The 27,230-nt window shown below is 50.3% G+C and overlaps 1 protein-coding gene across 1 annotated transcript in view; it reads left to right on the top strand.

Moving 5' to 3' along the window:
- The first annotated feature begins 662 nt into the window (after nucleotides 1-662).
- The window catches only part of PRRX1 (paired related homeobox 1), a 41,170-nt gene continuing 14,602 nt past the window's right edge, over nucleotides 663-27,230 (top strand). The window contains exon 1 of the mRNA XM_063165248.1: nucleotides 663-916. Within this exon, the coding sequence (XP_063021318.1) occupies nucleotides 676-916 (241 nt within the window). The 5' untranslated portion in view covers nucleotides 663-675. The remainder of the gene's footprint in view (nucleotides 917-27,230) is intronic.

Consider the following 27,230-nt stretch of genomic DNA (forward strand, 5'->3'; position numbering starts at 1 on the left):
TGGTTTTCCCTCTTCCTTCCCTCTCTCCTGTTCGCACTTTCTCTCCCATTACCCTCGCTCACCTTTTCATCTGCATTTCTCATTTTCGCCGGTCCTCTCATCGCTCGCTCACTCCCTCCCTCTCAGGGCCGCGTCCACCCTCCCCTCCAGGTGCAGCGCCGGCCCACAGTGGGGGCCCGCTCGGCTCCCCCCTCAGCCGCGGGGCCTGCGCTGCCACCCCCGGCCCGGTGCCACGTCCCGGCGGGGCCCCGCGGGCCGCCCTCCCCCGGGTGCCCGGAGCCGCCCCCGCCGTTTGAAGTGCGGGGCGGAGGGGAGGGAGGGGAGGGCAGCGCAGGGGCGGAGGGAGCGGAGCCGGCGGCAGCGGGGGCGGAGGGACGGGGCGCACCCGCCCCAGCGGCCCCACAGCCGCCCTGCGCCTCTCGGCCGGCGGCAGCTCCCCGCGCCGCCGCCCCGGCGCCCCGAGCCGGCCGCCGCCTCTCCCCTCCGGCATGTTTTAAGCCCGGCCCTGCCCGCTCCCCTTCGGGCTTCCCTACGCGCCGCTGCCGTCGGGTCCCGTCCCGCTCGCCCCGCTCCGCTCCTCGCTACTCCCCCCCCCTGGAAGCGCCGGCGGCTGGGGGGGCGCGGGGGCGGTGGGCGCCCGCGGGGGGCGAGGGCAGAGCAGCCCCGCTCGGCACCATGGCGTCCAGCTATGCCCACGCCATGGACAGGCAGGCCCTGCTGCCCGCCCGCCTCGACGGCCCCGCCGGCCTGGACAATTTACAAGCCAAGAAGAACTTCTCCGTGAGTCACCTGCTGGACCTGGAGGAGGCGGGCGACATGGTGGCCGCCCAGGCGGAGGAGGGCGGCGGCGAGCCCGGCCGGAGCTTGTTGGAGTCCCCCGGGCTGACCAGCGGCAGCGACACCCCGCAGCAGGACAGTAAGTGCGGGGGCATCCTCCCCTTCCATCTCTCGCCGGGCCGGCCGCGGCGGGCGGTGCCGGCTCCGAGGGGGCTCCGCTGGTGCTCAGCCCGACTTCCCCCGCTCCCCGAGCCGCCCTTCCCCGCCGCGCAGGGAGCCCCGGCGGGCTCGGCACCCGCCGGAGTGTGAAAGCCTTGTTTTCCCCGCAAAGGGGCGACCTGCCCTTCGCCGCCGCGCCCGTCGGGTCCGGTGCCGTGGCTCCCGCACCCTGCGGGGAACCGGGGAGCAGGAGCGGGCCCGCGGGCTCGGGCCCCTCGTCCATTCCGTGCGAGGGTGCGCTGAGAACGGCGCTTGGCTGGACGGGGCAAGGCGCGGTAGGCGCTGAGCATCCATCCATCCATCCATCCATCCATCCATCCATCCATCCATCCATCCATCCATCCATCCATCAATCCCATCTATCCATCCCATCTATCCATCCGTCCATCCGGCCCGTCAGAGCGGGCACGGCGCCGTGCTTAGCGCGACACCGGGAGGCTGCTCAGGGCTCTGGATGGGGTCCGGACCATTGTCCGCTGCCCTGCCGGGAGCGCCGGGGCTCGCCAGCAGCCCGAGGGTGCGTGCGCGGCTCCCGAGTGCAGCTCCCGAGTGCAGCCGCTCCCCCGAGCCCCGCTTCTTCCCGATCCGGACAGGACAAGACAGGGCAGGGCCCAGAGCGGTCTCTGAGTGTTCGTCCGGATCACTCCGAGCTCGCAGCTCGGGCAGCGGGATGGGCGCCGGCTTGCGCGGCGTTTTCCAAGCGCCGCGTGTTATTTTGCAAGGGCAGCGCTGTCAGAAAGGCTGAGGGGGCTGTGCAGGCGCTGTGCAGGGTCAGTAACCCCCCTTTAGCCGCTCTCTGTTAAAATAATTACATCCCCGGCCGTGGGGGTCCCGGCTGGCCGCGGCTGCGGACACGGGCTCGCTTCCGAGGGACCTTCCCGGGGAAAAAAAAAGCAACCAAACAAAACGAGAAGCGAACGAAAATGCCAACTGCAATTTTCGTTCGCTTTTCGATCTTTTGTTGGTTTGGTTTTCTGTGAGTTTTTTTTTCCCCCCCGCCGGAGCCGCCTCCGACACTCTTTTTCCCCGTGGATCCGACGTGGTTTTCTCAGTATTCCGAAGGAAACCGAGCTGGGGAGGAGGGAAGCCTTCCCCAAGGCAGCCGCTCCTTGCAGAAGCGCCCGCGGGATGCCCGGGCTCGGCGCGGCCGGATGCGGTCCCGGCGGGGAGCATCCTCCAGGAGCGCTCGGAACGGAGCGAGCGGCTCCTCTGCCTCCCGAGAGCCGCATCCACCGCCGCTGCGACCGGGCTTAAAAATATTTCCTTCCCAGGACCCGAGAAGCTGCGATTTCTGCCTCTAAAGGTGTGTATTTTAGCGGGGAAAACGGTGATTGTGGCTGCCCCGGTTCAGCAACTTGTGCCGCTGGAGAATCCGCAAGATATCAAATGCAGACAACTTTTTTTTTTTTTTTTTACTTTTGCTCTGTACCCAGTTTAGTTTATCATATTTTCTTTAGATTTTTCCTGATTTACTCCTGATCTTGCCCCTTGCCAACTACAAGCGTGGAAAAGGAGAACCGCGTTTCACCAATACTCACCTTGCTCTAAAAGCAAGGGAAAAAAAACCGAAAAAAAGCTGTCCAAGGGCTTGTTTTCTAGCCAGCACTGCTGAGCAGGGACCAAACTACAGCTTCAAATAATTTAGAAATTCTCTGAACGCTGTAAAAGTTGTAATACCGTTGCGGTGAATTAGAAAGTTTTAGAAGTATTCTAAAGTAAGCAGCGACCGAAAAAAAAGAAAGGGAGAGGAATAAATTCCACCAGGTTTATTGGGCAGAGCTGTCATCTGGGCTTTCTGGCTCTCTCATGGATGCATTTAGCACATCTCAGGAGTCTCTGTGCCTGTTTCCCTACCTGCTGTGTGTGCTCTGTGAAATGTGCAGTCCATGCAGGAAAGGGACTGTGCTGGAGCTAGAAGTGCAGCAGAGGTAGGAGCTTTTCTCGGTGAAAAATGAGAATTGGTTCAGTGGAAAAGCTAACACAGGGCTCAGTTATTCTCCTGTTTTTAAGTGAGGAAAGGTAAAAGCCGTTTGAAGAAATTGTGGATTTCTCAAGAATACGAAAAATGCTCTTCCAAACTGAAGGAAAATCAGCTGCTCTGCCACTGATTTTTATCCCAAACTGAAGTGAAAAACCAAATTATTGGTGCTGGTTTTGTAAACAAAAATTAAGATAAGTAGTTTGACACAGAAATTACAGAAGGTTTGGATGTTTGAGATTGAAGGAAATATTTCACCACTGTTTTGTTTGAGAGAGGTTCAGGATAAAACATTTCTCTTATTAAAAAGAAAAAAAAATTCCTGGGAGCAGCTGTGATTGTAATATTTGCAGGGAGAGCTGTCCGTGGGTTAAGGAGCTGAGTTTGCTGCAGAGCTGTCATTCTTACCAAGTTCACTTCAACTCGTAGCTCTGAACACCTTACCCTAAAAGCTGATAAACATCAGGGCAAACCTCCCTGCCTCTGCTGCTTGGCTGGGAGGGCTTTGCAATCCCACTTCCAATTTGTCACAAAATAACCTGTTAAGATAAAACCACCTCTCGCTGTGGTAGCGCAGCTTTTGCTAAGTCCGGCTAAAGCTGGGATGAAAATGCTGAGCTGAGGGGATCCCCCAAACTTCCCAGAAAGGGCAATGATCTCCTGTTGCTTTTGTGCCCTATGAGGGTGACAGAAACCTGTCACTTGCCTGTGGGTTCCCAGAGCTTGTGGCTCTGGGGTAATTCTCAATTATTGTTTTTATTTTTTTTTTTTTCAGATGGGCATTTTTGACTTCTGCTTTTTTTTTATTTTTTGGTTGGTTTGTTTGAGGCTCGCTGTTGATGGCTCATAAAATGGTGTGGAGAAAGCATGAACAGCAGAAGAAAAATTGTTACGCTGGGATTTCTTTCGTAAGGAGTGAATAAAACATTCTTCAGTCCATTACACGCTCAAGTTCTGTGTTTTGGGGTTTTTGCTGTCCTTTAATCTCTCTTCAGTGTAACAGTGCTGGCACTCAGGTGGCTGGCAGGTTATATCAGGCTGATTCCCAGTTAAAGCTGGGCACAGGCTGCCTGAGTCCCCCCATGATATTTTTCCTGTCCCAGTGAGCATTGTGACCCCTCAGTGCTGCTGCTCCTTCTGAAGGAAATCCCAGAAAACTCTGCTGGGACAAGGTGAGTGAATTCCCTGCTCAGGCAGAGCATCGCTGTGCCTGCAGCCCCTCTGCTCTGGCAGCAGATTGAAGGAAGGCTTTTTCAGCCTTCTCACTCTTGGGTGATGGGGCTTGTCACCCCAGGATTTTGCACAGCTCAGAAATAGGTGTTGTTTCAATAAAGAACTGGCAGATTGAGGGAGGGTTGAGCACGGCTGCTCACTGCAGCAGTGTTTGGAGCACTGTCCGGCTCAGGGAGCCGCCAGTCACAGGCTGCAAGGATGAGCTGGGGCAGAGATCTCTCCTTTGCTGCCTGGGCTTAAACCCTCTGACTGCTGCTCGTGGCTGTCTGAAACAGCATCCTGAGCTGGAGGACTTTGGGTCTGCTCCCACATGGCTATTCATTTCGCTTTAATTTCCTCTTTTTAATCGGAACAAGTGAGGTTGCTGCAGGAGTAAAAAGAGAGTGTCTGAGTCCTGAATTGTCTGTGCTCCTGTGCCTCCCCATCCTTCACCAAAAAAAAAAATTGTAAAAAGAGATGGAAAAGCTCTGCCACTGCGTGGAAATGTGGAAAGCAATTCCTTGGGCTGCTGAGTTGCTGAGGATGAAGGTGAGAAGAAGCACCTGGGACATCTGCAGAGTTTTCTTTGCAAACCTCTGCTTTATCTCGGAGAATTGAGCATCTCTTTTGTTGGCAAATCACAGCGCTTACTCCCTGAAAATGCTGAGTCCATAGACAGGGGATGTACAGCTGATAGATAGAGGAGGGGAAAATTGATTAAACCTTGGAGTTTTCTTCCTGTCTTGTCCTGCTGATGGACAGAGAGTCTTGGGGCAGCAGCTGGTGCTGGTGTCCCCAGGTTACAGCGCCGTGAGCCGGGGAAGCCGCCAGTGCCTCAGTCCGCACCAACAGCGGCAAATCTTCCTCAAGAAACACTCTCCAGAGCTCTCCTCTTCCAGAAAGCGATGTAGGAAAAGCCAGGATCAGATCATTATTGTTTTTAAGGCGCTTGTTGTAAATGATCTGTGTGAAAAGCGCAGTTCTTGGTCGGCAGCATCTTTGCGCGTGCCGGTTTTACTGCGCGTATCCTCGAGGCTTTGAGGAGAGCTCGCTTGACTAGAGGTTGAGTAACAGATAACTAACACCAAGCAGTTGTTAGAAGTTTGAATAACTCCTTTCCATTTATGTTCCTTGGGCATATCTATCTAATTTTGGCCTCAGGCTGGCAGATGCGTGGTTATTGCAGCGAGTATCACGGTGTCAGACACTTTTCTTACATCCCTGAATCCTGCAGTTTGAAGTGGGAAAGTGTTTTGTGTTTGTTATGTAAATTTCTCCAGCTTCTGGACAAAAACAGAAGATGGAAATGTGGCTCTGCCACATATCTGGAGTCTTAAAAAAAAAAAAAGGCACAAAGAAATAAACGAAAGTGGTCAAGGTAGTGATATAAACAAAGTAAAAAGAGCCATGTGAATGTAGAGAGGGGAGCTGGCTCTGTTTGAGAGTGCTTTTCCTTTTGAGGGGTGAAAAGAAATTTCTATTTGTTTGTGAATTTCACTTTTTTTTGATCATAATCAGTTTTGCTTCCTGGTTCTCATGGTCTCGTAATTTGCTGATGGTATTTGTGTTTTCAATCCATCCACTCAGAGCTTCCAACTTTTTAATTTGAAAAAGATTTTGCCAAAGGTTTTTACTTTCCCTCCTTCCCCCCCTTAATGTAATGAAAACATTTCCATGAAAATTAGATTTTGAAATCTCTCATAAAACTGAAAGGTTTGGTCTAAACTGCTCGAACGCTTTTAATGAACATCAGCTTTCTGTCATCTGCACTGAGTTTCCACTGCTAGCCAGTCTATTTTCCATCTTTTTGATGATGTATAAAGCAGTGATTGCATGGGAAAATATTATCTCAGGGTTAATTTGTGCAGGCCTTACTCACACGAGTCACTGCATGTGATTCAATGGACCACTTATGTGTGTGCCAGTTGATGAGTATTAGTGTTTGAAGACCTGACCAGCAGCCTTGAGTCATGCAAAAAAGGTCTTTTTTCTCGGCCAGTGGAGTATTTTGTGCGGGCATGGAGCGGTTTTGCGGTCTGCAGTTGGGAGCTCGATCTTTTTTCCTTAGCAGAAGTGGAGAATGCATCAAAATCTGTGATCTGAAAGGAAAAGAGCAAGAGCACGGACAGAGGAAAAGCAGGAGGGGCTGGGAGAGTTGGGTCTTTCACAGGGCAGACACAGAACTACAGGGCTGTAATTCCTTCAAGGATGTATTTTTATTTTTCCCCCCGGTAACCGAGTTGACTCCCATGGTTTTTGACATCACCAGAATGACTTGATGGGATTATAGGTGTTTATTCCTGGTTGGGAGTTGTTTATGATATATTTAATCGTTTTTGAAACCCATATTAAGTAGCCCTGAGGGAGCTGTGTTCCTGCTGAGCCTCTGTTGCATAATGAAGTACATCACGAATATTTACCAAGTGTCACAGTATTCCAGCCTTGGGCCTCTGTTTCTGGGGAGGATGAATCACTGCACTGCTGCTTCCCCACCCTGCTTGCATTTCCTAAAGGAGCCTTGGATTTTGGGGCGGATTATGGAGATTTGAAGCGAGACTCAGCACAGTCTGGCTGGAGGAGCTGTTGTCCACGGCTCTGATGTTTGAACTGTCCTCTTGGCTTTACATGCAGGGTGCAGAAAGGCTTCAGCTTCTGCTTGGGTGGTGGAGCAGGTTTTTAGTCTGGTTCCCCCAAGAAAAACCTGTTGTTTGGTCGCTGCATGTGGAAAATGTCTTCAGAACCTGCTGGCTGCTCTGGTGGGAGAGCAGACAGCTCCAAGGAGGGGTGAGATGGCAGTCTGGAGGGCATGGAGAAGGATGGCAGCAGTGCCTCCTCCTGAGGGGGAGATGCAGCACAAATCCAACCTCGTACCACCCACTGGAGATCTCTACAGAGGCTCTGTGTTACAGACTCAGTGGAAACTCACAGGTGTAGATGTAGCAGCCCTGCAATGCAGGGATTTGTCCTTTGTCACCCTGTGTTGGGACAGTTTTCCCATTGTCCAGGGCCAGCACAGCTCCCAAAGCTCCCCAGCACCTCAGCTTTGATTGGTTTTATGGAATTCCAGAATGGTTTGGGTTGGAGGGGCCCTAAAGATCGTCCAGTTCCAACCCTGACACATTCCACCATCTCAGGGTGCTGCCAGCCCTGTCCAGCCTGTCCTTGGACACTCCCAGGATCCAGAGACAGCCACGGCTTCTCTGGGCAACCTGTGCAGGGCCTCACAGGGAAGAATTCCATCCATTTCATTCCTTAGCTGGAGATAATTTGAAGTTTTTCACGGCCCTGCTCACCTTTGCATTGTTAATATAGATTTGCCCTGGAAATCTGTGCTGTGTTCCTAATCCATGTTTCTTTTCCTGCCCTCTTCCTGATCCCTGGAAGATGCTGTGAGGTGGGGATGGGAGCTCAGCAGAGCTGCCCTGCCTCTCTGCTGGCACTTGGGGGGCATCATTAAAGAGAAGTTTCTTTCCAGTGAGAGAGACTGGAGGATTCTGGCTGAGAAAGGAAGGGAGCAGTGGTGCTGAAGCTGAGGGCACCTCCTGCAGTGGAAAACATCTGCAAGGTTGAGTCTGTGAAGGCCAAGAGAGGCCTGATGAGCAAGCCAGGGAGCATCCAATTCAGCTTACAGAGCGTTCTGGGCTCCTCTCTCACCTCCAGGGGCCGAGAAGAGGTTACAGCACAGTTTAAAGCACTGCCCCAGACAGTCTGGATTTCATACGTGCCCATGTGAAGGGAACGTTTGCCTTGGGGTGGCAGCCCAGGACATCCTGGTGCCTCGTGTTCCTGGAAGGGAAGGTTAGATGAGAGGCAAAGGGAGCCAGCTGCACTCTTAACAAATCACTACATCCTATTGCAGCATCCAGTTCATATTCCACCCAAATTTTCCCCCCATTCTGGCTAGAGAAATTTTCCTACAGGAGAAACTCCAGCCAGTCAGCAAGACTGCTGGGCAGGGCAAACATCCAAAGAGACGCTCGGGATCTGGCTGGGACCCTCTCCACGTCTTGATGAGCTGCTCAGGCAGCAAAACTGCTCTTGCACCAAGGGCTGGAACTCATCAGCAGCTTGGGGACGCTGCTTCCTGCTCTGAGCCCACCAGCAGATGAACTTCTCTGGCTTCCTTGACCAAAGCAAATCAAAGTTCTCTTGGTCCTGCCAGTCTGGGGCAAGAGGGAATTGCCAGCAGCAGCTGCTGAGTGGGCAGGCTTGGGAAAGGAGAATGGAATCAGGTCTGGAGGGAGCAGCAGGGCACGGGGATCAAAGCAGGGTGCCTGGTGCTGATGGAGCAAGGGTGGGTGGCTGCAGAAGGCAGCAGCTTCCAGCCCTTCAGTGTAGGTGCTGGAGCAGTGAAGGTTGAGGATTTGAGCTCGTGGGGAGCCTGGAGTGGTCAGTCTGCTCTGGGCTTTGTTGTGCTGAGTGAGTGGTGGCAGAGCTGGGCTGCGCTGCAGCCGATGTGCCAGCGAGGCCCTCAGACCTGCTCAGTGCCTCTGGAAATCATCTTCTTTTTTGGAAGTGTCACTAATACGATCCACATTTGTTTAAAGAAAAAAAAAAACCCAAACCAGGGATGCTTGCAGCTTTCAAAGAGCTGTCACTTCTCCCCGTGTCAGCTCCGCCGCGGCGGGGCTCGGTGGGGATGGATTGGACTTAAAAGGGAAAAGTGCCTGAGCCGTAACAGTGAAAACAGAGTGTTAATGCTCTGGGGCTGCTGCTGCAAAGGGCTGGCCCTGCTGGTGGCTCTGCAGGCAGCTCCTGTCCCCACCAGGCCTGGGCTGGTTCCCCATCAAGCTTTAGAGCCCTCTCCCTGCCTTGTGGCCCGAAGTGCCGGCAGCGCTCCGTGCTCGTCGTCCTGCCAGCAGCATCACCTGTACCCTGGGTGGAGGGCACACAGCAGGGCTTTGTGAATCCAGCACAGAGCTCCTGCTCAGGGTGGATGGTCCCTGTGGACCAGGAAGGCTGCAGGCCAGGCTGTGTCCCAGGGAAGGCTGGCGGTAGGCACGGGCTGCTAGCGCTGCCTGTCCAGCGCTGAGTACTTGAGCTTGTCAGAGGAAATGTGTTGGTGATTTCACACTCAGGGAGAGGAAAAAGCTCTCAAGCCAAGCTCTGCATCCTGCTGCCTTTACTGTGACTGCTGATGGGACTCTGTCCGTGTCTGTCCATGGGAGCTGAGGCGAGGGTGGGAGCGCAGTGTGGGTTTGATGCACACACAGCAGGCAGCCCCTGGAGGAGGGTGTTTGCTCCGTGTTCCCCAGGCAAGGAGAGCTGCTCCATTTGGGACAACTGCAGGGCAGGTTTTTAGGGTCGAGTGTGTGCTGGTGCTGGAGCAGCCTGCCCAGAAAATGCTTGCACTCAAAATCTCAGTTGTAACAGAAGGGATTTTCTGCCTCCAAATATCAGACCAGATGACCCAGCCTGTCTTTTGTTGCTCAAATGCACCTTTGTGTGTTGGCCGCAGAATCTTGAGGTCTGTTTTACTTTATACTCACTGCCATAACTTGACCAGGATTACCTTGCCATGCCTCAGTTTTCCTACCAATATAACTGGGTACAACCCTGAGCCCTAGTGAGGGGCTTTGGAATTTTCTGGCTATATATGTTATGTAACAGCAGTTTGGGAAGATTCTCCTCCTTCTGCACCATCCCCAGCAAACTGCTATTCCATCTGCTTGTCTTTGTGGAGTTAGCATTGAGAATATCCCCTTCCAAGACCTGGAGCAACCTCAGCAAGGTTTATTCCTGCAGGGAACTCAACCTGGTGCTGCTGAGTGCACCCCATGCCCTTGGGGCCAGAGCTGTTTGCTGTGTGCACCCACCCATGGGCTGGCATGGCTTTTCAGGTTTAGATTTTTTACACATGGATGTGAATCTCCTGAACATCTTGGGGTGCCTGGGCTCTCCACAAGCCCAAGGGGTGCAAGGAGCAGCACGTGCTGATCAGCTGGAAGGTCCCTGGAGTGTTTGGTGGCAGGCACTGAAATTCCCAGCGGCTGCTTGGGATGGTCACACTCTTTTTCTTGGCTACAGCCTGCTCTTGAGTGTTTGGCCAAAAAGGATCGTTACCGAGAGTTTGTTTCATTTGGAAAACTTCTGATACGTGTCATGGAAACTAGGAGGACGGCTCAGGAATAAGTGCTTGCAGCACTATGCTTGTTTGTGATTTGTTTTTCATTGTTTCCCCTCAATTTTTTTTTTTTAAATCAACTAATCAGTAAAAAGAAACAATCACCTGTGATTTAGGAGAAGGATCTCTCATTGTAAATAATAAATTAGTGTCAGGAGACCAGGCAGACAGAATGGTTGATGAATATCCTGCAGGCTGAAAGTTGTTTATCAAGCCTGTTTGAAGACTTATGACTAACAAGCTCATTTACAGAGCTTGGAGTCTGTTCATGAGCCATTCTCCAGCTGGGAGGATGTGGGAATCATCAGAAAATGTATTCACAAGTTACTCGATCATTTAAAAAAACCATCAAACAAACAAAGAATGGTTTTTGGAAGGGAACTGTAAATTCCTCTTTCCCCCCCACTGAGGCATTCCCGCTAGGAAAATGCAGGGCCTGGAGAAGAATGCAGAGCTCCAGTTGCTCACTAATGACCTATTTTGGTGCAGAGCCTCCTGCCCAGTGCCCTGGCACCACCAGGGCCTCCTCTCCACCACTGATTCCCAGTGGAGAAGCTGGGGAAGAGGCTGCCCACGCTCCTCTGGTGAGATCACAGAGATTTGCCCATGTCACAGTGCAGCGTTTCTCCCTGGACAGGAGCGCAGGATGGGATCTGGGATGAACTGGGAGCACAGAGGCTCCCTTGGAGCGCTGTGGATCCATGCCTTTTGCAAATCTGCTGGTCTGGCCTTGGGCCAGCTCTGCTGCTCGGTGCAGAACACCACATCTTTATGAGAGGCAGATGTTTTTCACCCCCAGCATGTCCTACAGCTTTGCCTCGTTTGTGGGGCATCCTCTCCCTGCGCTGGGGAGGGCTCCAGGTGGGCTCTCTGTGCCAAGAAGGTGCAAACTGAGTAAAAAAGAGTCCAGAGAAAAGCTAAACAGAGCTCTGGCTCCAGTTTGGAAGGAAAGAAGAGGTGCTCAGGCTCAAGTAAAAACTGAATTCCAAGCCCACCTACTGCCATTGCAGATGTGAGGCAGTAGGGAAACCCTCCCAAGTCTAGAGAGGGTAAGGAAGCTTTGGAAGAGATTTCCTTGGAAGGAAACCTTGTTGAGACTTCAATCACAGATCTGATGGAGACAAGCAAGGAATAAACAGCATACAGCTCATCCTACCTTGGGAAGGGAATCCTCCCAAGTGTCAGAGGCTGTGTGACTTCAGTAGGAACTTGTTTAACAGAGGCTCTGTTGAGTGCTGTGGATCCTGTGGCTGTGACTGCCAAATCCACATTTCTGTGACTTTCTAGGTAGAAGCCTTTCTCCCCCCTGCCTTTAATCCATCAGAGAAAGGTGGAATGAGAGCCAATGGCTGTGAGCAAAAGCCAGACGTGCATTCAGAGGAGGTAGGAAATGCATTTTTTAGCTGTGAGATGCTGTGTAATCACTAGAAATAACTCCAAAGGAGAGCGCTGGCTGCTGCATCCATGAATGTCTGGAAGCCCTTTTGGAAGAGCAGCTTTTGTCAGCCATGAGTTATTGGTCTCACCAGTGGGGTAACTGGGTGAAATGCTGTGGCTGAGTCTCACACAGGCACTGAAGAGCTCAGCTCGGGCTGAGGGATGGGAGATGTGCTGCAGGCATGTTCCTGCCAGGAAACCAGAGCGCAGGACCAGATGGAGAGCACAGATCGCCGCTTGGTACGAGTCTGTTTACAGGTCTGAACCAAAACATAGCAAGAAACACAACAGGAAAGCAATGTCCTCATCTCTGATCATAACTCAGGCCCTTATGTGAACCAGATGCCTCACATTTATGGGACAATCCCAAATCTCCAAAATCCCAAATCTCCAAAATCTCTCTATTAGGAATAACAGAGATAGGAAAACTTGTGAAGGGCAAAGATCAGCCCTTCAGTCGGGAATAGCCCAGCTTTCTCTTGTATTTCAGGAGCTCTTTGGAGTTTACTGCAGCTTTGAAGGCAGCAGGCTGTTGTGTGTGATTTCTGCTATTTCTGGCCAGCTTGAGGCTCTGAGTGAGCAGTGTCTCCTGTAGCTGCATCCCTGCCAGCTTTGGGAAAAAACGAGGAAAACAGGGAGAGCTGCAAATGTAATCAGTGCTGGGAAGAGGGATAAACGTGCTCAGCATCCTCGTGGGACAGAGCATCTCTGAAGTGGTGGGGTGAGCTCCCTGGGGTGGGTGTGCAGGGCTGGCGCCAAGGGAAGGCAGCAGAAGGGTTTGCAGGGTTGGGATGATCAGAGCAGTCCCCCATCCCTTGCATCCACACCCCACTGTGCATTCAGTTGTCACCAGCAGGGAGAGAGCTGCTGAACCAGGAGTGCCCAAAGAGCTGCAGAAGGGCAGCTCTTCCAGGAGGGTTCATGAAACAAAGACCTCATGGTTGGTTCTCTGCTCCATCACTGAGCCCGTGGCAATGGGAGCCTTTCTCCACCTGGCTGGAGTGGTCATTTTCCAGCCCCACAGCTCAGTGTTTGTGGATATGTGGTCATGGATGTGCTGCTGGCCAAGGAGTGTGGAGCTGTGGAGGTTTCCAAATGTGCTCTGTTCCTAGAAGGGACATGGAGTATAAAGTGCACCGAGAAATGGTTTGGCAATGGTTTGGTTTGGAGGAATTTCACTTTTCTTCAGTGTGATTAATAACGGGGATGTGGGGGGAAGATCAAAATCATCCCACTGCTCTGAAGGCTTTGCTGGGCTGGGCCATGTTCAAACCTCAGTCTGAGTGTGAAAAGCCAGGTGGTCTCTGAATGTGTCCCAGATGCTCCAAGCAGGATCCAAGGTTCTGAGTCTGTCCTGGTGCCTCCCTAAGCGCATGAGACCTGCCCCAGGCACAGCTGTGGCTGCAGCTCCAGGCTGTTTGGTGCCACCACGTAGTGCCCACACACATCTTGTCACCTGTCACAGCTGAGACAGGGGCTAAAAAATGCATTTCCCTGGGAGAATCCTGTCTGTGCTGCAGAGACCACCATCATCTTTGCCCAGGTCCTTCTGAAAACATTCCACCTTGATGATCAGGAGGTACCACAAGGCAGGAGTGGGAATAGGATCATCCTTAACTCTCTGTGACATTGATGGATTTTGCTGCAGGATGTGCACTGGCTGTTACTTCTGTTTTGGGGCATCTTCTTTGTAAAGAGAGAAATCTTTGCACACCTGGTGTGCAAGAGAGAGGTGGGTACCTCCTGCAGAAAATGTCAACCCTGGCCTGGGCCAGTCCTGTTGCTTGTTTTGAGAGGGTTGAGATGATGCTGAACCCACTGGAATCAGGAATGTTGTAATTATCTGACAGCAGAAGCTGCTGGGGAGGCAGCTCTGGTCTGTCCTCTAACAGTGTTGACAGTCACAAGAGCCAAAGCGAAGGGGACTTTCCTACCTAAAAATGTAGCCTGGCACTTCTCAAGTGAATTGCTTCTGCGTCAAGAAATGCAGATCCTATTCAAATGCAGCAGGCAGAGTACTCCTGTCAGTTCTGGCTGGATAGGGGAAGCCTTCTCCAAATTAAAGCAATTATGGAGAAAGCAGCTGCTTTGGGCAAATACTTTGTTTCTGTGTTTCATTTAAAAGCATCATCTAAGTTGCAGGAGAGAGAGGAAAAAAAAAAGAGATTTTATAACCCTCCGAAAGGCAGGGTATCTCTTAGCTGGAAATCTCTTTTTTTCTCCTAGAGAAACTGGTGAAACTTTTGAAGCCCTGAAGAAGTCAGCTCTGAACAGGCTTTTAAAACAGAGAGCTGAGAGCCATCGTTGGGTGCCAGTGCTGAGGAAGGGATGGGGCTGCCGGAGCTGTGGGGAGGTGCAGAAGGGTTTCTCTGTTGTTCTGGTGCCATTCTCTGTTATTCTGGTGCCATCTACTGGCCCGAGCCCACACGAAGGTCCGTGGCAGCGGGGACTGGAGCACGGATGGCCGGGGTGGGGTGGCCAATGTCCCCCCAGGAGCAGGGGCTGCATTCCCTCCCTGCAGGGCACACAGGCACAGGTGGTGCTGCACTCCCCATCGTCTCCAGCTCTGCTTCCCCCACGACTAATAGTTAAAAACACCAAAATCTGGAGCTTGGTCTGCCCAGTCAGCTCCTCCACTCCTGGTCTTACCAGGAAGGTGAGAGGGGGTTATGTGGAGGTGGCAATGCTGCTCCTGCCACTGTGCACCTCCAGGGATGCCCACCTGGGCTGAGCTCTGCTGGCATCTTCCTTTGTTTTGTTAGAGCAGCAGGGTGAGACTCTGGGTTCTTGTGTCTTGTAAAAGTTTGGGCTCACCCAGCTGCTTGGTCTTGGCTGCTGACATTAATAATCCTCTTTCCTTTTTTCAAGCCACCAGGTTTTCAAAAAACTAACGGGAGCTGAATTACCTTCACGATTTCTGTTCAAATGGTCGAAACATGGTTGAAGTTGGCCAATTCCTCAAAAACTGCCATGAGATCAGAGGCAAAGAGCACGTTGCACTGTAAGCATTTCCTCTTGTGAGCCATCTGGGAGAGCTGGGCTGCCCTTCTGGAAGGCACCTCGAGGGATTTGGGATTTGAGGGCACAATCCAAAACACCCATCTCCTGTGGGGGGCTGATCTGAGCTCTGCCCCATGGCTTCCTCCCCATCCCTGCCTGTCTCCTGCTTGCCACACACTGCAGGCCGGCCTTGCTGTGCTGGTGGCCAGGCCAGCCCCGTGTGGCAGGTCCCTGAGGAGAGGATGTCCCCTTTCTTTCTCTGTTGTGGCTGCTTCAAAGGACCAAGGCACATCCTCGGCTCGCTTCGCTCCAGCGTGGCAAGCTGGGCTTTGAGCAAGGCACAGGGAGCACAGGAAGCCAGGAGACAGGAACAGACCTTTGATGGGGTTTTCCAGCAGCTTTTCCCTCTCTTTGGATTTTGCAGTTTAAGGGCAAGAAGAAGCACAGCAGGAGATGGTGCAGGAGCAGCATCTCTGTTCTGGCCAACAGGAGGCATTTCTCCTCCCCTAACCCCTGTGGTTATTGTCATTTGCAACTTTTAAAGTGTTTGGGTTTCGAGCCTTTGACATTTATTTCATTATTTCCTCTATTTCCTTATTTCCTCTGATGATTTGAGAGAAGTCAAAGCTCTTTCTATGTGAAAACTGGAAGCGTGGGGAGTAGGTGAAGGTGAGGCAGGCTGCTCCCAGTAACCAGTAACACCCCAAAGCTGTCTGGGCAGTCACAGGGATTTGGTGTTGTTTTGGGGCAGCCTGGCCTGTTTCAGCCAGTGCTGGTGGAGCTCTGGGGCAGATCTGTGATTAGGGTGGCCATGGGCACCCTTCTCTCTGGGGGAGTGCAGCAGCAGGGCTCCCGAGGCAGGCAGTGAGGATGAAACACCTGATTTTGGCCACAGGCTAGCAGGTAACCAGGAAAGTGTATAACCCCTGCCCAGGACTGAGGGTTTTGGTATTTTATCTGTGCCCCGGCGGTGGATTCCATAAAACTGCCAGAGTGCCTAAGAAACAAATGCCTGACCAACAGAAGAGGTTTGTGGGAGAAATCTGTAGGGTGTATCACAGCCTGGGCTCAGCAAGCAAGAGGACTTGAAGTCAGCTGTGCATAAATGATAATCTTTGGGAGTACTTCAGGTCTCCTGTTAGCCAGAACCAAATGTAATATTTGTTTTTGTAACTCATCCATCCTTCATCGGGGATGAGTTTTCCAGCTCAAAAGGAGATTTTCATCTCCAGCTCCTGTAATGCTCCTAATGCTGGGACCTGATTAGGTTGAAATACAACTTGGGTTTACTTTGTGTGGAGACTTGGGGTTTTGTTCCTGTTGGTTTTCATTCAGGGGGGTGTCTCTGTTCATCAGGGGGCACTTGAGCTATGTGCTGAGTGAAAGCAGGGTGTGAGCTGGGAGGGCAGGATCCGTGGCAGGCTCCTTCCCGTCAGAGCTTGGGAAATAAAACAGGATTCCAGGACACCCACTTGATCATCTTGGCTTGGGAGAGTAAATTTAAAAAGCTTTCTTTTTCCCCTAAAGGACTCCAAGGTTTGCCTTCCAGGCTCTGCCCTATAGAAATTGCCATCTGACTTGTGAACTGGGAAATGGCTGAGATTTTCCTGTGCATTTTCTAAAGTTGGGCATTTCAGCCTTTAGCTCTGTGCCTGACTGGTAGTGCCTAGAGCAACACCTGCCTCTGCAGGTGGATTTAGCTGATAAACTTCAGCCATTAAAACAAAACAGCTGACTAATGACAGGCTGTGGTGTTTGTGAGAGTCCTCAGGACGAGGTGAGAGATGAGAATCTGGCTCCGACTTCTCAGAAGGCTGATTTATTATTTTATGATATATTATGTTATATTAAAAGAATGCTGTACTAAAACTATACTAAAAAAAGAGAGAGGATACATCAGAAGTCTAGCAAGAATGATAAAGAAAGCTCGTGACTGAGCTGATAGTGATTGGTCATTAATTTAAAACAATTCACATGGAACCAATCAAACATTCACCTGTTGGTAAACAAGGTCCAAGCCACATTCCAAAGCAGCAAACACAGGAGCAGCAATCAGATAATTATTGTTTTCCTTTTTCTCTGAGGCTTCTCAGCTTCCCAGGAGAAAATCCTGGGCAAAGAGGATTTTTCAGAAAATATCATGGTGACAACAGGCCATTGCTTCCAGGATGCCTGGTTCACTAAACAGAGAACCCAGAGCCTTTATGGGAAGACTGTCACTACCTGAATGTGTCATGCTGGCATAGCAAGAGCAAAGCCCAGTCTCAGCATTGCTTGAAGGATTGTGGCTTTTAGTTATCTATATGATTTTTATTTTAGGCTTCAGATTCTGGGGTCGTGTTAAAACCTGGGATGACAAAAGCACAAGTCTGTCAGTGTGTGTACGGTGGGAGGATGAGACTCAGCCAGCTTTAAGATCAGAAAGGAGCAGAGAATGCAGTGAGAGGAGGCACAGCCAGTCTGGAGCCTGTAGCACAGTTCTGGGAGGATCCAGGATGCGTGAATATTTAGGTTGGTCCTGCTGTGCGTGAACAACTCTGAGTGGCACAGCCTTGGCAAAGCTCTCCCCTGTCCCCAGCCCAGTAAGACACCCTGAATTTGAAGCCAGGTGACAATTGCTGGCCTTGCAGGGGTTAACTGGTGCAGGCTGGGTTTTACAGGCTGCAGCTGCCTGCAAAAAGGATTCGTATTCCCCTTTCTTTTCTGTTGGTGCTGCACAAGTCCTGTGGATGGCTAAACCTCCTTCTAGGACAAGGTAGACAAAGGGTATCTATTCAAGAAATCCCTGTCTCTGGGGAATGAAACAGAAAAGCTTTTGCCAACAGAGGGACAGGGATGTTTTACAGCTCACCGAGCAGGCTCCAGGTTTGTGGCAGGAAAACATAGCTCAGGCTGACCTCTCTGGAGCCCCCTTTGAGAGCCAGGGTGGAGACTGTTTCTGGACTGTTTCTGGACTGTCACTTTTTCCAGGTCAACTAAAGATAGCCCTGGAGCAGTGCAGACAGCCAGTGATGGCCTTTCCCTCCCCAGGCATGCTCTCTCGCTCTGCAAGGACACAGCATTCATCCCGAGAAACGCCAGCAGGGATTCCCAGCTCTGAGCTCTCCTTTGCCAGAGCCTGGGTGGAGAAAAGCTTGAGGGCCTGAGGAGTTTGGTGGCAGAGCTCTTTCCTCCTGCTGGGGAGATAGGAATAATCCAGGGACAGGGAAGGGAGGCTGCCTTTTGTCCTGGCTTGTGGCTGAGTTTGTGCAGGATCAAGAGGGGATGGAGCTCCTAAACTTCCACACTGTTGACCTCAGTCTATCCTAGCTGACCATCCAGCCTGGAGGAATGGGATGCTTCCCTCATATTCCTCCTTAACTTAATGAGCTGTGGGGAGAATGAGTTCAGGGTCCTTTTGCAGCCTGCTTAGAGCTTAGCAGCCATAGCTTAGCAAACCCCTTGCAAGAACCAGCTTGCCCTGTGGCTGAGCTTGCCAGCGAGCTGGAGAGCTGGGCAGAGGGAGATGAGCAGTCCCAAAGCAGGCAGCAGCCTCCTGAGAAGGGGCAGGAAGTGCTGAATTCCCAAATCCCCGCTGCCGAACCAGCAGCTCGTGCCGAGCATTGTCGCCGAGCGCCTTCGCAGCGTTTTATGGGGAATAATCTGTTGTCATCAAAGCCCATGGCAAATTCCATACTTTCTGCAGCTGATGCTAAATAGGTCTTTTGAAGGTTGTAATTTCTCGTTTAACTGATGCCAGTTGTGAATACTTTGTGTTGAGGAATAACCCCTTAGTGCCAAGTAAAATACAGTGGAAGTCTGTGGCGTGTTTTTCAGCGTATTGTTAGTTACAGCCCTCCTGACAGAGCACATTCTATGCTGAAGATAAATGCTTGGGAGTCTCTTGCCAATTTATGTCCAAAAGGGCTTTTCTTGGATGTCCTCCCTTCTGTGGAAAATGCTTTTCTGTTTTTCCAGCAAACATTTAATGAGCCGTGCTTAAAAGAAAAAGAGAGTCTATTTCAGGACCAGCCCGTGGTGCTTTAGTTCTCTCCCAGCTGGTTTGGGCTTCTTTGGGTGCTCTGATCTCTGTTACACCATGCTGCATGGCAGTGGGCTTTGTGGAGCAATTTGCATCTTCCAGGACCTGCATGGGGGATGTTTCAGTGCACCCAGCCCCACTCTGGAGTGTCCCTTGTGCCTGGGATGGAAGGACATTTGCAGCTGACCTGTACCAGAAAACCCAGGCTCTGTCCAGGTTGCACGTACAGCAGCTGTTGGCACATCAGGAATTCCCATTAAGGAATTGAATTCAATTTCTGTGACCACAGGGGAGCCTGGAGGGTTGGTGTGAGTGTGCTGGGCTGTGGGGCCACTTGGAGGATGTGCCCACAGGCATCTGGGCTAGTGGTGCCCCATGGCCAGGAGCCTCTGGTTGCTCACAGCTTGGTTCCAGCTCAGCTTGTCCAGCGCCTGGCTGGGCCCTGAGGATGCCCAGAGAGGGCATTCAGCTGGCTAGCCTGGTCTGGGAGATGTGTGGAGAGCTGCATGAAGAAGAGGGAGAGGGAAGAGGGTTCCTCTGACAGGGAAACACCTGCCCACTTGCCCGCAGGACCAGAGGTTGGCAGAATGAAGTCGAAGGCTCTTGAGGTTTCTGTGAGCAGCCAGGAGCAGCTGAGCTTTCTTTCCTAGGGATGAGGTGGTTTCAGAAGTCCCCTTGAGGGATGCTGCAGTGAAGCAGAGAGAGAGCCCATCCCATGGTATCAGTTTCTCTAGATTGGGATTGAAGGCACTTGAGGTGTTAGTTCATGTTTGTACTCAAGTGTTTTATTATTTCTTATCAGTGAAAGTCTCACAAACATGAGTTCTGCAGCTTTTCATTAGAAGGCACAAAATGGCTCAATCTCTTGTTACAAGGTCTTTTAAGTCTAAACTATCCAATTAAGAACTGATACTTAGATTATTTTCCCTTCTAACCCAATAACTGATCACTCAAAGCCCACAATGCAGACTTCTCTGCCCAATTACAAAACACCACTCAAACCCATGGGGAAGAAGGAAGAAGGTAAAGAAGAACAACCTGCCCCCACCCTCAAACCTCCACCTTGCTTCATATTTATTTCTCTATTCTGAAACCCCAAACTTTGTTTTCCATCCTGTGATATTACACACTTCTAACCAACTACACACTCACAATCCCAGTGCTGTCTATCAATTTTGGAAGCCTTCTTCACAGCCTCAGACCAAATGCAGTGTTCTCTTGTGGGTGTGTGCCTTTAAGCGCAGAAAGTTTACAATTCTCAGCATCCAGGGTTCCAACACCATGGGTGCTTCTGCCCAAATCTGTCTGAATCCCAGGTGTGGGGTCAGTAGTCAGCGAGGCAGTGCAGCAGGGGGGTGGATCTGAGGCTCTGTGCCCTGCTGGCACTGGCAGTGGCTGGGAAATGGGGCTGCAGGACTCACCAGCACCCCAGCTCTCACTTCTGTATACAGCTGAAATGAAGCCTTTATACCACACACTGAAAGTGCTTTCATTACTTGCTGTTACTTTATTTTCTGTGCTGTGAAGGTAATGCCAGTGCATCCCGCTTGTGATTTGTTTGGATTGATCTTATTGAAATCGCACTTTTATTTATTTATTTTATTGAGTTGCTTTTTGTCTGCACCTCACGTAAGCACGGGGCTGCTGGATGTGTTATGAACAAAGAGACAGTTGGCAGTGCACCTCTCCTCCAGGGCCATATGGAATTTTCATGTGCTTTTTGCTTTGAGGACCTCTGAGGATGGAGAAATCTGTGTGACCCACACTAATCACCCCTGCAGTCTTGAATCTGGTGGAAGGTAATTTGCTCATTTCAGGGCAGCTTTGATGTGGATGGGTTTAAATCTGCACTTCTGTATGGTGTTGGACATGGCCCTGAGGCTAGGTTCTCTCTAAATATTCTCATTGTTTTTCCAGTGAAAAACATCACCTAACTCCCAAAGGTTTTGCTGAGTAGTATTTTTTTATTATTTGGAGAACAATTTTTTTTTTTCTACATTTCCATTGCAAATCATATTCACGTATCAGTGTTTCTTGGCTTAAAAATACTCGATTTACTTTATTTTTACTTTAGTTGTTAGCAAAAAATATTTAATGAAATAACCATTTTGCCAGAGGGTTGATAAAGAAAATCTAAGATGTCGTCCTGCGTGTGTGGAGAAATCTGTTTTAAAACTTCTCATTAAACATAATGGCATTTCTGGACGTGAGTAACACAAGGAAGTTTGAAAAAATGCCCATGCTAACAGGCTGGGGGACAGGAATTTGCTGTATTTGACAGGCTGGATGTGAGAAGGATGCAGCACTGCAAATTCGGCAGCGCAGCCTTGCCAATGTGTCTAGACAGCCCATCTCTATGGGGGAAGAGAAAAGCTTATTTCTTGGAGCTGCTCCAGTGAGACCAGACCACTTCTGGGCTCCTTCATCCGTGGAGACTTTCCATCCAGGCTTGGGGCTTGTGCTGAGCTGGCTCAGCCTGGTGCCTGGTGATGCACATGAGCTGATTTGGGTGAGCTGTGCTACCTTTTGCTGGTCTTGAGACACTCCTGGGTAGGTGAGGATTTGGCTGGTCTGGCAGTGGGTGTGATTCATTAGCTAGAGCCCTTTAAAAGGCTTAAATTGTGTTAAATTTTGCTAGAGAAGCAGCAGCTGTCTGCTAACCCTGCACCAGAGCAAAAGCAGTGTTTTGTGGCTGAGATATCTCACATTTCTGCACAGGTCCCCTAAATTGTCCAATCCTCCAGGTTAGAGTGTCTAATATTTCATGCAGATTAAGGGCAGGAATAAACAGATACCCTATAATATATTCATCACCTGGAGGCAAAAATTATTACTCCATGTTAAGGATTGTCACTCCCAGCATATCCCTTGTGTGCCTCAATTCACAGGATCTCTCATAATCATTATTTCGCCTCCTCTGCTGGGAGTTGTGCTTTTCAAACTGCGGTGAACTCTGGAAAGACAGGGCTTTCCATTCTTCAGCTTTCTGATTTCAGATTTCTGGATGATTGTTCCACTCTGGCAAGGAACCATTCAAAATACATTCCAAAATATTCATCATTCCAGCAGGCTAAGAAACATAAGATGTAGCAATTTATTAGCTAATGTGAAATGCATTCGCCGTCCAGAAGAGGCAGAGGATGGAGTGGGGGGTCTGAGCCTGGTTTTCCTTTGTGTCCTGCAGAGCTGGGGTGTGGAGCATCCTGGAACCCATGCTCTGTCCCATCTGCCTTCCTGTTTTGCTGGATGTCCAACAAAAATCTCCCAGCCACCAGCAGCAGCCTCCTTGTCCATTCTCCTTAGAAGAGCATGTTTTCACTGTGGACCTGGGAAGAAGAAATTTGTTCTGAAATGGCTCTACATGCTCTGATCCCTCCTGCAGCTGCTGTTAAGGTCCTTTATCCCTCACCCAAGGAGTGTGCTCCTGGTCAGGATGCTCAGCCCTTGCAAAAGGCAGGTGGGCTGGATGCTGAGAGCCAGGCTCAAGTTGTGTTATTTCTGGACCTCGGATGCCATCGTTTTTCCAGTTGCGATCAAGAGGGACCCATAAAATCCATTAGCGGTAAAAAAAATTAATTTCTAAGTGAAGCTTTGCAGCAACTCCAGCCCAGTTTGCTCGGGAAGGGGCGGTGGTGGTCCAATTTCCTTGAAACCCATTTGTTCTTGGATGGTAACGAAAGGGGAGCTCAGCCTTTGGAGACTGGTGGCCGTGTTCTCGCCGCCGTTCGCGCCTCCCCTGCTCCTGGCACAGCCATTCTGTGCCATGCAGTTTGCACTCCTGGATGTTCCAGGAGTACGCAGATGAAATATCCATTGGGAGCAGTGTTCCTGCCTACCCGAGCAGCCAGCTGGCGTGTGCATCCCCCTGGTCATCGTCAGTCTGTTTGTGTAGGTCCCAAAAAAGCCCCATCCGAGTGAATTTCCAGATCCAGTCTGGAAATGGCACTTCTCAGCAGCACACTGGGGACCTGGACAGGCAGAGACGCTCATGGAGCCACTCAGCTTGAGTCAGTCTTTCCCCCTGAGAGGAGCTTGCTAGGGAGCGTTTGCAGACTTTTGGAAATGAGCCGGCTGAAATGCCAAGTGCCTCATCTTCAAGGGATGTGTGGACAGGAAAAAAATCCCCCCCCAAGCAGCTCTTTTCTGTCTTCACAAAAACCCTTTCTTTTTTCTTCCCCCACCCTCCTTTTTATTTTTGCACGAGTCAGCTTGTTGCAAAAATATCTGATTTTCCTTAGTTGAAAGCTTTTCTAGCTGAAGTTCACGAGGATTTTTTTGCCACTATCTCTAAATGTGAGAATAAATTTATTAAAAGCAGTGTTGTCCAGAGTTCAGGTGCCAGGTTTTCACTTCATGGCTTCCACCTGTTCATGATTCATGGCAAGCTATAGGTCTGGGGGGTCACTTTTGTACATAAAGAGAAGGGGACACCAGGAAAATCCAACAGGGAGTGGGTGGAAATAATCCTGCGTGCCTTTTGCATGATGTGTAACCCCATGGAGCTCACTCCAGGGGGGATATGAGTGTGGAAAATTAGTAACTTCTTTGTCCTAATTGCAGTGGTGCTTGTTGCCCCTGTCTTTGAGGCAGCTTGTGGGCTATATCCAGGTGGATGTGGATATTGGCCTTCCTGACTCCTCAGTCTGCTCCTGCATGGAAAGGGTTAATTGTGTGGTCCAGCTGAGAGCAGTGGTGGCTCTGGAGGGACACTCTGATGTGCTAGTTTGGGGCAACCACATGTGCATGAAAGGGAGCAGTGTCTCACAGCTTGGCTTTTTGAGTCTGTGGAGAAGGGAAGGGAAAGGGTGTTGAGCAAGAGAGGAGAAATTTTTATTAAGGTTATTTTTTCTGGAATGAACTGGGGCAGGGAGGGGATCGAGAACGTGGAGAGGCGTCTTTGGGAGTGAGAAGATACGGATGGAGCAGGGCGGAGGTTGGGAAGTTTGATCTGTGCTGAATCTGTGCCATTCCTAAGATGGAACATCGGGACACAGGAAGGGGAGCTGATGGGAAGAGGTGTTGGAAGCCAAACCCCTGACCTTGCAAGGCCGTGAGTTCACACACGTTCAAGCACTGATCCAGATCTGAATCTAATGCCTCAGGTTTGAGCTTTTCTACTTTTCAGGTTCTGTGCTGCTTTAGTGTGTACATCTGGTCTTCATATAGGGGATGGTGAGCTCTGCGCACAGAGCAGGGAGGCAAAACAATTCCTGCTCCAGCTGGGTACCAGGGACAAATGATCCAAATCTCAGGCCCAAGAGCACAAACAACGTGGGCTGGAGAGAGAAAAGCAAAAAAGTTGGGACTTCATGGGCTTGAGCTGGAATTGGACAATTAACTCCAATATGCAAATGGAGCAGAACTTGTAAAAGTGAGGGACCCTGTGAGCAGTCGTGCATTTTGTGACCATTTTGGTTCATCTTGGGTGCAGCCCTGGCTGGGCTCTTGTGCTGCCCAAGGTGGATCCACTGAGGGCTCCTAATAAATCCCTACTTTATTATTTAACTCTTTCTAGCCTCTATTGTAGGTCAGCCTTGACAAGACCTCAAAACCAGGAGTGAGGGAGGGGCTGTGGAGGCTGAGAGGCTCTCGGGCAGCTCTGGAGGTGCCACTGGCACCGTGGCAGCTCAGGGACATTGGGGTGTGACACTTTGGGGTGTGATGGTAGGGTTTGGCTGGCACAGCCCTGTGAGGGCATTTCTGCTCCTGTGCCATGGCCCCAATCTCTGCATTTCTGCTCCTGTGCCATGGCTCTGCACCGTGGGGCTGATCTAGGGGGGACATGGAGGAGCTCAGCCCCCTTGGATCCCCCGGTGAATCCACACTGCTGGAGCTCTGCCACGGCCTGGTGGTTTGGTCTCTTTGTCACTTACAAAGTGCAGCCTCACAGAACATGATTTGCCTCTGGCAGGCTTTAAAATGTATGTGTTTGCTTTTGATTATGTCTGTTGTTTTTTTGGGGTTTGGGTTTTTTTTTTTTTTCCTAAATTAATTTTCCAAGGATCAATGCGGTAATGCATATAAAAATTACAATATGTAAAACAAAGTATAAAAGCATACAAGGAATTCCAAACACATAACATACTGTGCCTTGGAGCTTATGAGATCCATACAGTGCTTATTGTATTATGGGAACACTCTGACCCCAAGACCCATCAGAAAGGCTTGTTAGAAGAGCAGGACTAAGCTGTGTGCCTTATGAGCTGTAGGATGCCCAGAAGGAAAACTCCAGTGAATATAAAAGCAGAACTGTTGCAGCAGAGCTCAGACTGGTCTGTGGGATGCAGGGGGACTTTCCATGGCTTTGTACCAATTTCTGGAGGAGGATGTAAACTTCTGCCCCCACAAATGTTGTTCTCCCAATAATTAACACTGAATGTTAAGTCTTTCCAGCGGGACTCTCCGGATTTCCACGGGATCATGATTACTCTTTTTTTTTTTTTTTTTTATCCCCAAATATAATTTCTTCTGTCAGCTCCAGCAAGTGGGAACATTGAAATGGTTAGAGAGGGCTCACATCTTAGCTGCTGTAACTGCCCATGTGCTTTACAGGTTGCCACCAGATGAGAGACAGAGCACCAGAGCTGAAACCACCCTGAAAAGGAGTTCTGGCTTGCGTAAGATAGGATAGAGCTCTTGGCTTCTTGTGCTGCCCTGTCTGTGGGTCAGGAGCAGGGCAGCTTGGGGTTTTGATGGGACCCTATCCCTGCAGACCAGAACACAGGGAAAGCCTCTGCACTCAAGCCCCCAGTGCCTGGTAAGTTTGGGTGAAGATTGTTTGCATGCTGGAAACTCTTCTCAGAAGCTTGGAGGCATCTCTAGACTCTCCACCCGCAAAGTGACAACCCCAAGACCTCATTCCAGGGGCCAAGAGTCACTCACTGTGCTGTGCCTCAAATCCCACCTGGGAATGTCTCCTTTGGCCACAGTGCAGCTGGGAGCTCCCTCTGCTCCTGAGGGAGGACAGCCAGGGTTTCATCCTCCCATGGGTGAGGCTGTGGCTGTGCAGGACCTCAGCAGCTCCTGGCAGGCAGAGCCAAATTCAATAAGGTAATGCCTTGAGAGGCTACCTGGAACAGAGGCTAGATAGTGTTAAGGGAATAAAGCAGAGATTTATTAAATTATTTATTCCTTTATTAAAGGAATAAAGTAGGTATTTATTAAAGTAGGTATTTATTATCCTATTCCAAAGGATACAGGGCTCTCCCTGCTATCCCAGCCGTTCACAGCTCTATAATGATCTGTAATTGTTTGTGTGCAGGCAGCTAAAAATCACCCTGATAGGTCCCACATTGCAGACCCTTTGGAGAGGAAGTGCTGTAGCCCCACGGGTGACACTGAAAATGTGCATGTTTTTCTGTTTAACATTAAAACTCGGGTTTAGTATGAAAAATTCGATATCACCTTTCTGAAGCTTTGTGCTCATGCACAGAACAACTTCTTATTTATGTGCAAAACTTGAACCTGACTGCGAGATAATCACAAGAGATGGCTCTTAAAGGAAATAGAGCATCTGTTTCTTTGTTACTTTTTTTTTCTGTGTTCCTGATGCTCTCAACAAGACTGGAACTTTGGATACTTGAATTTTCTGTGTAATTGAAATAATTTAAACATTGAGATAGTGCAGAAATAAAAACCAGTAGAGGTGAGGAGAAAAGCTCAACTGGTGTTGTGTAATGAGAAGAAAATGATAGCTCAAAAATCTCTATAGTCTGACCTGTACTCAGAATAAAAACTTGCTGTTATCACTGTTGTACAGCTGGGCTCGCTATCGCTGCTGTAGTGAAGTACATGACTTAACAGGCATCTCCTACCTTAACATATTTACTTCTATTTGTTACCTCCATTCCATATTGCCTACATTTGTGATGGCTGCTGTGGGATCCCTACACCTTCTTTTTGTAGCATTTGTGTGCCCTGAAGTTAAACCTTGTTTAACTTATTCGGAAATAATTCGCTTGCGCGCAGAAATCCGCACGAGCTGGAGTTCATTCTCTCCTGGGAGATTTTAGAAAGGAAGATACTTCAGGCAGCTCTGGGCATGAAATCTTATCCATTTATGGCCCCCTGCCCCTCTTCTGGCCCTGCTCACATCTGGCAAAGACAATGGATGCTGCTGGTGGACAAGGAGCCCCCGGGATGAGCGGGGTGGAAAATCAGTGAAATTTGTCTCAAATCAGCGAGGCAGGGCTCTGTCACACTGTGGGTTCTTTGTGTCCCCATTGCTCTGCTTGGAGCCTTGGTTTTGCTTTGATTAAACATTTTGGGGTTTTGGTTTTGAGTTTTTTATGATGCCAGTTGACAAAGCTGCCCTGCACGCAAAGCGTTGCAGTGTTTTTAGAGGGATGTCACGAATCAAAAGCAAAGCAGAGCGTGAGTTAAAGTGGACTGGGAGTGTGTGATGGGCTAAAAACTGGATGGCTGATGCTGGGGAGAGAAGCCTACCCAGAGCTGGGGGAACA

Source organism: Melospiza melodia, chromosome 11 (genome assembly GCF_035770615.1).
Source record: "Melospiza melodia melodia isolate bMelMel2 chromosome 11, bMelMel2.pri, whole genome shotgun sequence".
NCBI lineage: Eukaryota > Metazoa > Chordata > Aves > Passeriformes > Passerellidae > Melospiza > Melospiza melodia.